The following is a 17,875-nucleotide window of genomic DNA, read 5'->3' as shown; positions in this document are numbered from 1 at the left end:
GTTGGTAGGAATGTAAACTGGTGCAGCCTTTTGGAAAACAGTTTGACCATTCCTCAAAATGTTAAACATAGAGTTACCATATGACCCTCCAATTCCACTAACTCCCTACTCAAAAGCATTGAAGATATATGTCCATGCAAAAACCTATACACAAATGTTCACAGCAACCTTAATGACAACAGAAAAAAGGGAGAAACAACCCAAATGTTCATGAATGGATGAATAAATACACAACATGTGGCATGTCATAATAATGGGCAGATGATGAAGTACCGAGACATGCCCCAACAGGAATGAATCTCAAAAACATAAAATGTGATAGGCAAAAAAGACAATCACAATTACATGTTATATGATACTGTTTATGTGAAATGTCCAGAATGGACAGATTTATAGAAACAAAGTATATTAGTGGTTGCTTAGGGCTGGGTGGGAATTGTGTGGGTGGAAGAGGAAGAACTTGTTTAATTTAAACAAATTAAAATGTTTGTTATTGGATACAAAATGACTAGGGGAGTGATAAAAATGATCTAAAATTACTATAGTGATGGTTATACACAACTCTGTAAATATATTAAAAAGCATTTAAAATCACTTTAAATGAGTGAACTTTATGGTATGTAAATTATATCTCAAAATGCTATTTATTTTTAATTAAGATATATTTGGGGAAATGTGTTACATAAAGATAGTACTTATTAATAATTTTTGGTATAGGAGACTGAAAATGACCATTAATGGTGCTTGTATTTGAGCTAACTTCTGGTTTTCTTTGTTACAATAATAAAGTAACATAATTTAAAAAGCCCAAAACTGGATGTGTGTGTGTACATATATGTGTGTGTGTGTGTATGTGCGTATACATAAATTTAAGGGACGCTTATGATTGCAAACTACTCTCAGAAAAATAGGAATAGGAGAGTAATTCCTCAACCTGATGAAATATTTCTTGCAAAACACACTGCAAACCTAACTGGCAAAAGGAACATCAATGCAGGAACAGGTAAATGTGCTATATTCATAAAGTGAATAAACCTAACAATTTAAATACACTAACGCCTTGATTGTAACTTGTTCTGCAATTGTTCCGCATCACAAGCAAACATTTCTAATACACTTTAACTTGATAAATGAGCAACGTGTTGCAATACAAGTAGTACATGATGCTGAAAGTCACATGATCACAACTGAGCCAATGGCTCCCCTCCCTCCCTCTCTCTCCCTTTCTCTCTCTCTCTGAGGGATTGTGGGTGATCATCTCCCATGCTAGGATGCTCAGGTTGCAGTGTTTGGCAGAAACCAGTGATTTTTCAGAACTCTGGAAGGTGTCCACACCGGCACTAGTGTATTTTTTGGCACTTCAAAGCACCTGTGGACAGTCCTTTGCTTTGCCATACAAGAGTAAGTTTAGGAAGGCTTTGCTTCATTCCAGGTCACGCTGCCTGCAGATATAGACCCTTTCCTCTGCTGCCTTATTGCCAGTTATATTAAAAAGAATATATGACAAGAGTTCAATATGGTACTGTAGTCAATATCAGTGTGAGCGCATACAATGGCCCCATGCAGAAAAAGGTTGAAAAGAAAGGCATTAAGATAAAGGAAATTATTATGGTGGAAGTTAAGAAGGAAGTCATTAGGAAGTACGAACAAGGTATGCAAGTGGCCAAAACTGCAAGATTTTATAGGAAGTCTATGTCTGCATCTCATCTGCAGAGGAGGAGAAAAAGGCAGAGGAATCCCTCAGTTCAAATGAGAATAGGGAGATGTGTAAAATGTGGGAAACAGTGCAAAATTTTGTAGAAAAGCACCACCTGAATAAGGCTATAGCAGTGTGAGAGATGAATCTGTTTAAGGACAATGCAATGTCACATCTCTGCAAAATCCTCAAAAGGAGGCAAAAGCAAGCATCATTGGATAGGTTCCTTGTTAAAGGTGCATGAAAAGAAAAAGATTCCATTGAGCCAATAGATGGCAATGATTCCATTAGTGATAGTGAGAGTCATCCTACACAATAACCCTCCTCTCTCTTGTCTGCCTCACAAGTGAGGGAGCCATGAAGGTTTTCAAAGGTAAGTACAGGTTAATTTATTTTTCTTTATATTTTGTATTTTATTATTTTGTATCATATTGCAGTATTTCAGTATTGTAATCATTTTTACATGAATATTTCTGGGTTGTGGAATGAATTATCTGGGTTTCCACTGTTTCTTATGGGGAGATTCGCTTGGATATACAAGAGGTTTGGATTACAGGCATGTTTCTGGAACGAAATTATGCTCGCAAACCAAGGTTTTACTGAAATTGAAATACAAGTGTTGCATTAACCTGAATGTATCTCAAAAACATACGATTAAATGAAAAAGGGAAGTTATAAAAATTACATGAATTAAAACATACAGACAAGTTTTTGTGGATAAAAAGTGTACAGTAATGGCTTTAAAACATGGACCGAAATTATGCAAAACAAGTACACAATTTTATTTTGAGGAAGAAAAGGAAGGGGGGACTAAAGAGAATAACAAAGAGGATTTAGATTTATCAGCAATATTTTATTTTTTTAAATGTTTGTTTATTCTGAGGGGCACCTGGGTGGCTTAGTCGGTTAAGCATGTAACTTTCGGTTCAGGTCAACATCTCACAGTTTGCAAGTTCAAGCCCCGCGTTAGGCTCTGTGTTGACAGCTTGGAGCCTGGAGCCTTCTTCAGATTCTGTGTCTCCCTCTCTCTCTTCCCCTCCCCTGCTTGTGCTCTCTCTTAAAGTAAAAAAAAAAAACAAAAAACCTTTAAAAAATGTTTATTTAAGAGAGAGAGAGAGAGACAGAATATGTGTGCACATGAGTGGGTGAGGGGCAAAGAGAGGGAAAGAGAGAATCCTAAGCAGGCTTTCTGCTACCAATGCAGAGCCTGACACAGGGCTCAATCTCACAAATCACGAGACCATGACTCGAGCAGAAATCAAGAGTCAGACACTCAACCAACTGAGTCACTCAGGTGCACCCATCTGCAATATTCTATTTATTTACTTAAAAAAATTTAAGATACAAAGATAAAAAGTCAACATTTGTCAATTTTTGCTGTGGATATGTGATTATTATCTGTAAGTCATTGTGGTTTAAAATTTACATATTAATTTCTGGGTGATTTTAATATTATTAAAATGTCCTCTCAGATTGCTAAATTATATTTTTAAAGAATAATGTTATTTAAAATTATTAAATTTCTATGTTGGGTGAAACAGGTGATGGGGATTAAAGAGTACACTTACCATGATGAGCACTGAGTAATGTAGAAAATTGCTGAATCACTATATTGCACATAGGAAACTAATATAACACTTTATGTTAATTATACCAGAATTAAAATGTTAAAGTTTTATTGATCAGTACTACAAAGTAAGTTCATTATCCATTTCCTCCTATAAAATCTAAAATTCATACACATGCTATTTGTTAACATGAAAGTGCTTTCTCAAAAAATACACCAAATGGACACTCTTCTTACATAGATCTTGATGTGTTCTTATAATGCAAAATTGACCTCATTTTCAGGTTATGCATTAAAAAAAAATTTTTAATGTTTACTCATTTTTGAGAGAGAGAGAAAGAGACAGAGAGATACAGAGACAGAGACAGAGTGAGTGAGTGGAGGAGGGGCAGAGAGAGGGAGACACAGAATCTGAAAGAGGATCCAGGCTCTGAGCTGTCAGCACAGAACCCAACATGGGGATGGAACTCACAGACTGTGAGAAATTGGATGCTTAACGGATTGAGCCACACAGGCGTCCCTCAGGTTATGCATTTTAAAACTTTAAAACACCGGTCTAGGAAGGCTAATGCTAATCGTGCTAAAACTATTTCATTTCCTGCAAGGAGGGCTCTAATACAATATCCAATGTAAAGGATACATCTGTATAGAATCTTAACATTTGTTTTCTGTGAAAGTAGAAAAGGTTTCCTTTTTTCTTGGCGATGATTCTTTGTTCAACCTGGATGTATCAGCTTTTAAAGTTTTATGTAATATGTAAGTCCTATTTTAGAACAATGGGAGGAACCAGGAGTAATTTTTAAAAATCAGTTAACATGTGCTTGGAGCGGCACATATTTTTATTTTAGCTTTATCACAATAAGTCACAAAAATATTCAGAAATTATAGAATATTGTGCCACAAGGGACACTGATGACACAGCTCTGTTAAATCATGGGAAATTAAGTACACCGTGTTTATTAAAGAGAATTTTTTTCATGGCTGTTACCCTGCCAAGTGTTCTATTTTTTTCCTGAGAAAATGTCCTCATATTATACATTTGAAATTTACATAGTGTTCTACTATTATTATCATTTAATTCCAATCTTGTATTAAAATGTCTTCCGTATAAGTAATATTTTTTCTTCATTCAATTCTGTATCCAAAAGATACACAAGAGAACCTAAAGCAGGTGTAAGGTGCAGAAGCCTTAATAAGTATCTGTTAAATTGATGAATTAATAGAGTCCTAGAAGCAATTTCTTTCTTGTTATTATGCATTTTTATCGGTATATAGAGAAATTAAGCTGTTCAATGCAAAGTCCTCCCTCTCTGCTATATTCCAGGCATGCTTGCCTTTCCATCATACCCTTCTAAATTTGGCATTGTTTACTAACATTATTTGTTCAGGATGTTTTCTACCACTTCCCCCAATCTCTGTTGTTTTGCACAGACGTGAAAATGCATGAGCCCTGGGTCTATCCCAACATATTCCCCACAAAAGCACTATTTCAGACAAAAACATTTTGATACTTGTGTCATATGCAGGCTTTAAAAAAAACAAGATAATGCAAGAAAGCATTTTCTAAGCACTCGGCCTATAATAAACCATCAACGAAAAGTTTGTTGCTATTACCTTACTAGTTGTCTAGTGAAGATCAGGGAGGGGGAACAATATTCCATGTAGTCCACGTTCGTTTGGAGGGAACTCTATACATTATTTTAAGGTAACATCCATAGCATTGGTTATGTGTGGTTGTTCAAGTTTTAAACCTTGTTCGTCTAAAAAATGTAGATAATGCATACTTACTTTATATACTTGATCAGAGCTAAACTATAGGTAGATACAGATTAAAAACTGAAATTCACATAGTATTAGGAGTAAGACTGGAGACTGGATTATATGGAGACTGGAACTGGTTTCCAAATACCTTAGGATTTAGGAATAAGTAATTTTTTTTTTAATTTTTTTTAACATTTATTTATTTTTGAGACACAGAGAGAGAGAGAGAGAGAGAGCATGAACAGGGGAGGGTCAGAGAAAGAGGGAGACACAGAATCTGAAACAGGCTCCAGGCTCTGAGCTGTCAGCACAGAGCCCGACGCGGGGCTCGAACTCGCGGACCGCGAGATCATGACCTGAGCCGAAGTCGGCCGCTCAACCGACTGAGCCACCCAGGCGCCCCAATAAGTAATTTGTATTTATACAGAAATTTCATATTTTAAATAATGCCTACATGTAATTAATCTCCAATAAAGTATATAAAGTATAGTTGATCACATAAACCTAGGTCTTCTGGTACCTTCCATTACATCTCACTGGCTCCAAATATAACTACATTCTTTCATTCTCCAAAAGAATCCAAAATGATCCTCCAGAAAGACTAGAAAACTCAGGCTCTGTTGTTTTACTTACCGCTTTGTACTTGCCTTTGTACTTTTTACTTACTACTGCAGTACTTTGTACTGTATTGTGGATATTTATTAGGTAAATCAATGAAAAAATAGAATTTTGCAAAGAGTATTAGATTTGGGATTTAAATATTTTTTTTGAAGTTTATTTATTTATTTTGAGACAGAGAGCAAGCAGGGGCAGAGCAGAGAGAGAGAGGGGGAGAGAAAGAATCCCAAGCAGGCTCCATGCTGTCAGCGCAGAGCCTGATGCGGGGCTCTAACTCACGAACTGTGAGATTGTGACCTGATCCAAAATCAAGAGTTGGAAGCTCAACTGCTCAACGGGCTGAGCCATCCAGGGGCCCCGAGGACTTAAATACTTTTAATTTTTTTTAATGTTTATTTATTTCTGAGACAGAGAGAGACAGAGCATGAGTGGGGGAGGGGCAGAGAGAGAGGGAGACACAGAATCAGAAGCAGGTTTCAGGCTCTGAGCTGTCAGCACAGAGCCCGACGTGGGGCTCAAACTCACACACCGTGAGAGTAAGACCTGAGCCGAAGTCAGTCGCTCAACCGACTGAGCCACCCAGGCGCCCCAGGACTTAAATACTTTTAAAATTGCAACTCTGTGTTTAAAAACGTTGCTGGAATGTCAGCAGCTCAGTTGAGAGTTTCTAGGGAAGAGGTTTTACAAAACACACTCAGCTATGTGCAGCCATGTCCAATTTGACTTCTGTCCAACTGCTGTATGTTGAATATAAAAATCCCAGTGTGTCACTAACATATCTTTAAAAATAAAAGATATTCTGCATATGTTGAGTATATTGTTCCTGAAGTCAAGTCATCAAGAGAGGCCCTAGTTATTTCTGAGTCCTGTTGTGGAGGCCTTTTCAAAATCCTTATGTAAAATTAACGAAATGACTGAGGTAAAGGTACACACAAATGGAATTAAATCATGTGCCAAGAAAGGGAAGAGGTTTGATTACTCATTTTTACAAGCACTTCTTAGGGTTCTTCGCATTTTCCCTTTTATGTCCATTTCCAAGATATACTCACAGAAGGCTTGTAATGCAATACAAAGCAAAGTGATTGAAAGCAAAACCCCTTCCTGCCTTTTGTTTTACTAAATCTGAATTCTTACACGAAATTATGTATGGTGGGGAGGTAGGAAGAGACAAAAGCATCGAGGAAAAATGGCAGGCTAACCTTGACCAAAAAGAGAAGCCTTGGGGTCCTTGCCCATGAGGTGTCTGAGCTCCACAAATTGTGGGGTGGTATACATTCTCCTGCACAGACCAAACAGGGTGTGTGGCTGCATGTGCACCAAGGGAGAAAATAACTGCCAGGGCAACACGGGAGCCACAAAGAGCTGTGCTCGTAATTCTTCTTGTTAATTACTTACGCATAGAAACATTAACGTTCATGTTAAGCTAAACCGAACAACTGTTGAGAATAATTATTTAAAAGGTGAATTTAGAGTTGATTTTGTGGGGGAAACCAGAGACAACAGAAAAGGAATAAAGCTTATGCAATGCAGTCATGGAAAAGGCACAGAAAACTGAACCAAAACTCAACCAAACACTGGAGATTTGAGTTCAGGTGTATGTGAAGACTGATTGACCCAGGTTGGTGTATCTTGCTGAGGTCTAATGGGCCAGAACAGCACATGTTGATGTGGAAGTAAGATCCGTCTGTGTATAGAGAATCTCCAGATATGGGCTGAGCTAAGAAGGTTAAATTAAGTTTTCCTAAACCTCTTTTCCCCTGTCAAGGACTCAATGTACTCTGCATTTCTTAACCAAAGAGTGCCTAGAACGCAGGCAAGAAAAAAAAAATAGTACAATACAATAATTAAAATTTGAGGTCAAAAGAACCTCTCAATAAATTTACTCATACCCCTACCCAAACTGAGAGCCAAAGCTTATTTTCCAACTCTTTGAAAGTTTGTTCTGCGTTGCTGTTTGGGCTGGTTTTTCTTGACCTCTTATGGTCATAGCGATGAGGAAAGTGGTGATGATATCCTAGAATCAACTTAAGTGGGGCTTAACAGAGGCCCTGAAGGCATTTCTTTTTCAGTTCTGAAAAGTCTCTGCATTAAACCTCTATATTTCCCCAAATCATATTGCCCCCTTACCTTCTTCCCTGTCAAAGCCACACTTTATCAGCAGTATCACTCGCTTGGGAACTGGCAGCTGAAACCAGAAAAGCAGGAGACTCTAAGCCCCATTAGCTAGAGCAGCCAGACATTTAATAAATATGTCATTCTACCTTTGTTCTGTGATTCTCAACATGTCAGACTTAAGAATATAGTGGTGGGATGGAATTGTAACATAGACAAGTATGATGTTTGGTACAGATACTGTGGAAGTACAGTGCACCTGGCTTGATTTCTCCTGTAAAATTTCACTTGACTTTGTAAAGTCTGACCTAAAAAACCCAGCATCACCACCAACAGAGCATCAAGAATGCACCATTACACATGCAGAGTTCGATTTTGCAGTTTGGTTTGCACTGCCTGATCTTTAAGAAGAAAATGATAACACTTATTAACTGAGAATTAAAAATGTTGAATAAAAACACAGATGACAATAAACTCAAAAGAAAAGGAAGAAAAATAGAATAATTTGTCTAAAGCCCCAAGGAATTTATATGAATGTGTCAAATGATTATTTTAAAAATCGTTAACTACATGACTACATGACTTATAAACACTTAAAAAGTGCATGAGTGCTATTGTATGTGAGAAATTAGCATACAATGAATGGCAAAATATATTGTTGTTATATGTAAGAAGTTTGTACCCATCAATGCACTATTTTCACCATCACAAACTTTCATAAGGAAATAATCAGAGATACTCACAGATTCAACATTTAAAAATGATACTTATAATAGAAAAACAATCATAAACTTTTAAAATTCCAAGTTAAAACAGTATGATTATATCTTGTAAACACATAAACATATGCACATATGTTAAACATTGGAAGCACACTAAAGTTAAGGGTACTGATTGCTAGATGATAAATTACACGTTGTTCATTATATTCTTTACACTTTTAAGTATTAAAAAAAATTTTTTTTTAAAGTTTACTTATTTTGAGAGGCAGGGAAGGGGCAGAGAGAGAGAGAGACAGAATCCCAAGCAGGTTCCACGTTGTCAGCAAAGGGCCTGACACGGGACTCAAACTCACAAAGTGTGATATCATAACCTGAGCTGAAATCAAGAGTCAGACGCTTAACCAAGCCACCCAGGCATCCCTAAAAATTACTTTTTTTTTTTTTTGAGACTTCCATGTGTTTTATTGGATAATATTAACATCAAATGCATTGGCAGCCCAAAAGTTCACTAGACTCTCCACAACACAGGTGCTTCCTCTATAAAGACAGATAAAATTTCCCACCCTACTTTTTTTTTTTTTAATATATGAAATTTCCTAAAAATTACTTTTAATGAGCATAAAAAAATCTATAATCAGAAAACAACGCAAAACAGAAAATGCACCATATAGGTAATGAAAAGACATTTGAGTGGGTTTTAAAGAATATATTCTATTTCTTAATTGGGTGGTTGTTACTTGGGTCTTTGTTTTTATTTTGCTACTGATAATGATTTTTATGATGTACATGTATTTTATAGTGTGCTTGAGGCAATTTATAATATTTTTCAGAAAAAATAATTTCATGAAAGTTATCATTCTTTTCTTATTTAAGTATATGTCCTAAAGTGATTATGAAAATTAATATATTAAGTATTATTTTTATACTATTAACTACTTTTTAAAATAATAAATTATGTAGGCTCTCATTCTAAAAACAAGTTCAGAAGAACAAACAAGAATGACTATTGTCTTCACTAATATTTCACATTGATCACCATTTCAAGCAGATAAAAATAAAAAATGAAAAATAAAAATATTGAAAAGGGGAAAATGTTCATTACCACAAATGCTACTGATATGTATCTTAGAAATTCAAGAGAATCGGTTGAAAACTTCTTAGAAAAGAAAAACTGTATGAAAGTTGAATATGTTGGTTAAAATTCTAATATCATAATATTGATGGCCTCTCTGTATATCAACACTACCCAGTTAGAAAATCTGGTACAAGGTAGCAGACTTCTTGATATTTGAAATTGATCATGACAAACACGGTGCTAATTTTTCTGAGTTTCTTGGTTTGCCTTGACTTCTGAGAGAGGAATGGCAAGAAAGCAAATGCAACTGAAATTTTAGCTGCTGGAAAGTCCAGAGACAGGCAAAAAGGGAAGACACTTTTTTAAACATGCAGGTAACAAAAAAATTTTTGTTCACTTTTAGAAAATCATAAGGCATTTTTCCTTCTTTTACTACCTCTACTGAATTAGTACGCCACACTACATTTGCATTGTGCATTTCTTTACTTATTTCTATATCTGAAAGAAAATTTCAATTATATGCAAAATTAGATCTTCTGGTCTAATAAACATCCATGCACCCATCACCTAGTTTTATAATAATTAAGTCCTGGCCAGTTTTGTTTCTTTTATACCTCTATTTATTTTTCTATGAAATGATTTTGAAACAAATTCCAGATATCATGACATTTTGTTTTTATTTTAGTAAAAGATAAGAACTCTTTTAACATATTCTCCAGACCACTACTCAACTAAAATTAAAATAATCCCTTTATTTCATCAAATATCCAGTTAATTTGTCCTATTGACTCATGTCCTAATTTCTGTAGTAATTTGAGTAAGAATCTAAATAACAAAAATAGCATTACTCAATTGGTTAATAGAGTTCTCATATCTCTTTGAATCTACAGGTGCTCCTCTCCAAACTTTTCATTCTCTTGCAACTTTTTAAAAAAATTTTATTGTAGAGATTGTCAAGTGATTGTATCATGAAGGTGTTATTGGATATGTTCCTCTTCATCTGTGCTTCCTCTAAGCTAACAGGTTTAGAGGTTTGTCCTGACTCAATTTTGATGTTTCGAGAAGGAAAAATATTTCATATTCATAGAGAGTACTATACTCCTCCATCAAAGCATATACAACATCTAGTTATGTCTATTTTTGTGATGTTACCAGCCACTGAGAAATAATGCTTACATCCATGAATTAAGTGTGACAAAAATAGCAATAATCCAGTTCTATTATTTTTCTTCCTGTATTACTTGGAATGCTTGTATGAATAAAAACTTCCCCTAAACTTCTACTTGGTTATCCACTGGTATATTTTTAATAGAAAAAAGTAGACAATTTTTATTTTTTCCCATCAATTACTTGTCTTTTCAGAATAATAATTTGATTCACGAATGTCTTCCCAAACTGACCAGTTGGTTTTCATTTATATTTATAACAATACTTTTCAAACTCTAATGAATTGTGTCTATAATTATTAATATTCTTAATCTGAGTTAATAGTTGGAAGTTACCATTTCATGTCCTACCCTTTTCCTTTAATATGTTGCAACTGTTTGTCATTATTTATTGAAACCAAGTATCACTATAAAATCTTCACCGAAGTAGATTTAGTAAATCTATCCATGTTGAATATTTTCACAAGTTTTCAAGATTTAATTATTAAAAGTAATGTTGTAATAAAAATGATTTAACACAAATCCCTTTGGTCATTTCTTATCATTTCTTTAGAATTAATGAGAAGAATCTGTTTCTGAACCAAATAGTATAAGCAATTTACACAAATGTAGTATAAATAGCCACATTTCCCTTAAGAATGTTTGTACTTTTTGAAATTCTTAGCTGTAGTGTCCAGGAATTCCATGCTTCCCAGTACCATGATTATGGTATGAAAAATCCTATCACATAGTTAATAAAAACTTTGATTACTCAACTAGCTATTTTTTCTCAGTCTAAGGATCTGAGCTCTGATTCTCTTCTGTCCAGAAATGTCTGTAAACATTCAAGACAATTAAGACACATTCAAGTTGTTACTAGAGAAATTTTAGGTTTTCCAGCCCCAAATTTCTTTATGCCACATCATGACATGGCTTTTTGAAGAAATGTTCTCTGTTCCTTCTTGTGTCTTGCCAATGGAGAAGTAGCTATTGGAGGAATTTTCAGGTAGTTCCCAGATCAGATACAGATGGAGAAGGAACAATAACAGAATGTTATTAATCATAGTGGGAATTATCAGCTGGTCTAACAAGTTATGTATTTATTTTATTGGAAAGTATGAATGGTGGACGCCTTTCCCTAGATCTCTGTCAACATACATCTTCGTAGTATAAGGTTCTTCTTGCCTGGTTCACTCTAGTTGGGTTACTGATTAATTTAAGGACTGGATCAATCCATTGGTGCTGACACAAAGTGCTCATTAGCTGCAGACAGACAAAAGCCAGAGAAGATTGATTCTTGCTACATATTCTAATCCCCTTTGTAAGCAACTACTCTCTAGCACATTCTATCTGTTATTGTCCCAGTAGAATGCAGATGGCAAAGTCAAATTGGATACTTGAAGAGTATCTAATAAAAAGATGGTTAGCAAAGGTGTCACAGAGTTTTAGGGAAAACCAGTAAAAAATGGTGTGATATCCCAGGGCTAGTGACAGCAAAGACCTACTATCATTTCCTAAACCTGAGGGAGTTTCCTTTTCTCAGTAATAGGAGTTAGCAGTTCTGAAACTAATTTGCATATATTCTGAGATTGGACAAACAAATAAATATATTCTAAGAATAATGACAACGAGGTGTCTGATGCTTCAGGAAGGGAATTGAACATATGGAAAGGAGAATATTAGAAGGAATCCTTCAGTGTTAGATGAGATATGCAGCTACCAAGATAAACTGGTAGACCTTCCCTTGGTCTGTTTGCTGAGAGGTCCCAGAAGCAGCATCACAAGCGAAATGAGCATACCTTAAGCCACGAAGAGGAACCAGAGCTCTAGGAAGAAATGACTGATTCTAGTGCTGGGGCAGTAAAAGTATGAGAGGAGCCTAGAATATTGTGTTGAACCTCAAATGAAAGAATTGGTCAAGGAATGACGGGACATGTCAAGAGGACATTAGAGCCAACTTGAAGTGCCCTCTATAGTCAAGACTGACAATTTACTTGAAAATATGTGATAGTAGCAGATTATAACCCCATCGAAAAAAACTAAAATGCTTGAGTCCATGCTAACGTAAACAGAGAATAAATAAATAAACGGGAGAGAAGGAAAAGGAAGAACCGATCACCCGAACCTAAAGAAAGCCACACAGTGGGAGCTGTGTGACCTTTGATACAAGGATGCAATTCACCAATGGTGACGCACTAGGGAGAGATCTGGAAGACAAAGAATAGCCCAGTCTCCTGTCTTCTACCCCTCAGGTCTCTTACTGGTGCCTCCCATTGATGGAGCCTTACTGGAAGCTAGAGGTCAAGGAAGCACATTGATGCAATCTATGCAGGTCATAGTCCTGAAAAATAGAGAGTAGGATTACGGAATGGTTTGTGAACCTGGAGAAGTAAAAGGTGACAAGGAGCAAACTCTTTTTGCCACAGAGATTTTTCCAAAATAACAATTTGGTCTTTTTGTTTGTTTTGATGAAACATTTATTGCCGGAAAAGCAGGGCTTCATGAAATTCAAAGCTCTTTACAAGTTGGTCTCAACATATCTTTTTGTATTTTTCCACCACTGTCTTCCTCTCCTTCATAAACTAAACTCTAATAAAATCAGACTGTATGATATCTTTGAAGCCACTCACTCATACCACTGTGGCTTTACCCACCTGTTTTTTCCCTCGATTGGAGCACTCTCTTATTTCACTTATATATGAGCTTATAAATAAGCTCACTTATAAATAAGCTCACTTATTTCACACAAAATTGCCTACAAATTCTTAAAGGTCTAGATCAAATATAACCTCACTTCTATTCTCTAGAACCATCATTAGGCAAATAGAGTTTCCCTTACTTTCATTAGGCAGATAGAATTGATAAGAACTTTGTGATCCAAGAGCACAAAGCTCCCGAATTTAAAATTGGAATATCTACAAAAATCAATTAGCAATACTATATAGTATTACATCCATTTTTATTTTTTAAATTTATTTTTAAAAGTTTATTCATTTATTTTGAGAGAGAGAGAGAGAGAGAGAGAGAGACAGACAGACAGACAGACAGTATGTGAGCAGGGGAGGGGCAGAGAGAGAGGGAGAGAGAATCCCAACAGGCTCTTGCTCTCCATGCAGAGCCTGATGTGGGGCTTGAGCTCAGAAACCATGAGATCATGACCTGAGCCAAAATCAAGAGTCAGCTGCTTAACCGATTAAGCCACCCAGGCACTCTTACACCTATTTTTTAAAAAACTCCCACTTAAACTGAGATCTTCTGACAGAAATCTGATTTTCACACTCTTCTTCAGGAACCCCCACATTTAGTATTAATTTTTGAAGAGTCCATTTTCTTTAAAAAGTTCATTTACTTTGAGAGAGAGGAGAGAGAGAGAACACAAGTGGGGAACGGGCAGAGAGAGAGGGTGAGAGAGAATCCCAAGCAGACTCTGCACTATTAGTGCTGAGCCCAAGGTGGGGCTTGATCTCACAAACCATGAGATCATGAGCTAAGCTGAAATCAAGAGTCAAATGCTTAACCAGCTGAGCCACTCAGGCACCTCAAAGAGTTAATTTCTTGTATCATCAGGTACCTTCACCACCACATACCTATTTCAACTATTCCACCAGTTCTTTTATTCATTTAATATGTATTTTTTTTCTTTTAGAGAGAAGAGAGAGAGAGAAAGATAGAGTGCATGCAAGCTGGGGGTAGGGGCAAAGGGAAATAGAGAAACTTTTTTTATTGTTTTTAATGTTTATTTATTTTTGAGAGCAAGAAAGACAGAAAGAGTGCAAGCAGGGGAGGGGCAGAGAAAGCAGGAGACACAGAATCCAAAGCAAGTTCCAGGTTCTGAGCTGACAGGAGAGAGTCCAATGCGGGGCTTGAACTCACAAACTATGAGATCATGTCCTGAGATGAAGTCACATGCTTAAACAACTGAGCCACCCAGGCACCCCAAGAGAGAGAGAATCCATGCTGAGCATGGAGCCCTAGGCAGGTCTCTATCCCAGGACATTGGGATCATGACCTGAGCTGAAATCAAGAGTAGGATGCTCAACCGAGTCACCGAGGCGTTCCTGTAATATTTTCTTTAAACAAAAAATATCACTGTTAAAAAATATTGACAAAGCACTAAGATACCACAGAAACGTTTAGGAATATCTTGCATATGTGTGTGACACATATTGTACACATATGTAATTACTGATATAAATATAAAAAATATATATACATATACATACATATAAGATTTGTTTGGATTTGATTATGGCATAACATCATATAGGAGGAATAACAGGGCTTCTATGTTCCCTGATCATAAAGCAATGGAGAAGCAGCAAGGTTAAATAACTAGCTCAAGGTCAAATATCTTGCAATGGGTCAAGACAGAATATTCACCGTAGATGCTACTTTCTTTGAAGTTATGCAAACAAAAGATAGAGGAAATGTCAATATAAAGGGAGATTTTTGTGGAAAGGTTTTGGGAAAAAGCCAAACCTCCTGGATTTAAAATTGGAATATTTACATTAGACTGTCTTTTCCCTAGAGAAGAACCAGCAAAGATTGTTGATTCTGATTATAAAAAACGTGGACAATTTTCTCTTGACAGGTCTTCTTTCTTTCTTTCAGGTCATGAGTAAATGTCCCTTTTCTGCATAAGGAATGCCATCCTGCTAGCCTAAGGAGATTAATGCATGTCCTAAATGAGAGTGATCTACTTTTTCCTCACTGACCAGCCCTAGCTGCAGGAAATGAATTGTGGCTAATTTTATGCACAAGAGAAATTGTTGCTCTGACTAGAATTACTGGATTGGAGATTTGTTCATGTTAACTCCTTGGTGATTGCTACTACAAGAAGTGTTTTATTTGGCAATGTTTGTTGTAGGAAACAAAGAATCTAAAGCTGGTTCCAAGATAAGGACAGTTTATTATGAATATCTACATGAAAGACTTGAATTTTATAAAAATTTAAGAACAGAAACATTACAGAAGGGATCTAAATACTTGGAACTGGAGGGTGAGTCTACACATGGGATAGCTCCCAGGTACTTTTAGTAACAGAAGTCACGACGTTTCCATTAAGTAATTGGCTATGAAAATGAACACAGTTATCCCCTATCAGTGTTTCTAGTCTGACAATAACTCCTGTATTTTCAGGGTTTCTTAACTTAAAATCTTCATGAATCAGACCTGCTGGGCTAGAGTTGTGCTTCTTAAAATGCAATACAAATATGAGTCACCTGGGAATCATGGTAAAATGCATATTGATTCAGGAGGTCTTAGATAGAGTCTGAGAGTTTGCATTTCTAATAAGCTACCTGGTAATGCCAAAGATGGTTGTCCATAGACCCTGATTTTGTGGCTAAAAGTAGAGTATCTTACCAAGTTAGGCAGTAGGTGTACTAAGTCAGTTTAATGGCTTGATTGTCCTTAGGTCATGTGCCCATCATTGGTCCAATCACCTGCAGCCAGAGTTTGGGAACAGATTCCTTATAGTATCGAATAAATAGGGGTTATGAGAGGGAAAGTTCACTAAAGACAGGCCTGAGATTGGATTGGCATTCCAGTTATGCCTCCTATAAGCAGTTATTTTCCACTGAGTATTGGTTTTAGTTCAGTATCTTTTTCTACTGGCAATCACTGAAGATCAAAGGAGAGTCAGACACTCAGAGTCTCTGTACTCACCATATTATCTCCTCCTTTAATTCTAAAACATTTAGAAATAACTTCATTTTCCTATAGCCTACTGGATAGTGGGGATAATTGTATTTACCAGTAATTTCATTAAAAATGTGTCCCTCTTTTTAAAAGCAACAACTTTGGTAATTGATATATTTTAGCAAAAACTGTGGTCTCAAACATTTTTTCTACATATTGTGGAAAAATCTAGAAGCTGGAATATTTAATGCAGATTCTCCATCCTGAAACAGGAATGATCGTCCTAAAATGTACATTTCATCTGATCACAGTCACTGATGATTCACTTCCAGGATAAAGACCAATCTCTTCAGGGGTCTTCAAAATCTGATCTCAATTTATCCTCCTCTATCATCTGCCACAATTTCTGCCACATGTTATACCTATGTCTTTCCTGTGTCATACTCAATTGTTTGACATTACCTATTTCAGAGAACCTTCTAGACTCCGTGACTTTATGCCAAGTCTGTCTTCCTAAAATGTGGTTCCATATATATTTGCAGCTCATATTTCTGCTCATCCATTGGTTATTCTACCCACAAATAATTATACCATTCTCTGTTTCAACAGCTATCAGTAGTTACCCTAAAATAGTTCTTAGCACAGTATATTTACTTATGCATTTGCCTAGTATAAATTAAATACTGTGTCTCCATAGATGAGCACAGTACTCAGTAGCCACTAAGCAAATTTTAAATATTTATTAGATGATTGAAGAGAATGAAGGAATCACCACTTGATCTGAAGAGGCAGAGTTGGAAAGGCAGGGGTGGAAGGAGTTGTGGGGAAAGTGGGGGAAGAACAAAGCAGATAACCTAGAGGCAAGCCACAGATCCGCCACAGGCTCTGTATACCCAGGGGCTGGACTCACACAGGCATTGCTGCCATTTGCTTCTCACTTGACTGTATGCTAGGTCTGTTTGCTCTCAGCAAATTGGAATGATTTTTAAATCCCGAGTTCACAGCTACTGAATATTTACTTCTCCTAAGTGAAACCATTCTTTTATTTCCTCATCATTCAGGATTCTGGAGCTACAACAGCAGCTGAATTGAAGATCAACACCAAAAGGTGACTCATTGGAACAGTAGGGAAAGTAAATCAAATATCAAATAAAGTCAATTCCTTTACTCTCCCAATCTGATTATTGTTCCTTTGAAGATAAAAATATTTAATCCATCCTAGAGGTTTGGAATCCACGGGCCCTTGCCACTGAAGAGCTTTATTGGAATATGTTAGATATGCTCATCTTAACACTTTATAGTGTTTGCCTGGAGAGCATTTATGCTCATGAGGTCATTTGGCTGAGCTTTATTGGCTTATATTTATTCCAGAGAAAAGAAATTTCTTTTCCTTTGCAGAAGTAACTAAGTGCTTTCCTGTCTTCTCATGCCACCCTTGATTTTAAGTGATTACCATTTAAACCATCTGACCCAGAGATTTTTGTATCTATATGCTTCCTTTTTGCACCAGAGGGCATGATGTAAATGCATTTACTATGT

The 17,875-nt window shown here is 36.2% G+C and overlaps 1 protein-coding gene across 6 annotated transcripts in view; it reads right to left on the bottom strand.

Moving 5' to 3' along the window:
- The window catches only part of LOC144613236 (uncharacterized), a 715,514-nt gene that overhangs the window by 145,759 nt on the left and 551,880 nt on the right, over nucleotides 1-17,875 (bottom strand). For all 6 annotated transcript variants that reach the window (XM_078435068.2, XM_078435070.2, XM_078435074.2 and 3 more), the window contains one exon: nucleotides 7,770-7,827. In XM_078435068.2, the coding sequence (XP_078291194.2) occupies nucleotides 7,770-7,827 (58 nt within the window). The remainder of the gene's footprint in view (nucleotides 1-7,769; nucleotides 7,828-17,875) is intronic.

This window comes from Panthera onca, chromosome D2, assembly GCF_046562875.1.
Source record: "Panthera onca isolate mPanOnc1 chromosome D2, mPanOnc1 haplotype 2, whole genome shotgun sequence".
Classification (NCBI taxonomy): Eukaryota; Metazoa; Chordata; class Mammalia; order Carnivora; family Felidae; genus Panthera; species Panthera onca.
This window is presented reverse-complemented; position numbering and strand designations above follow the sequence as displayed.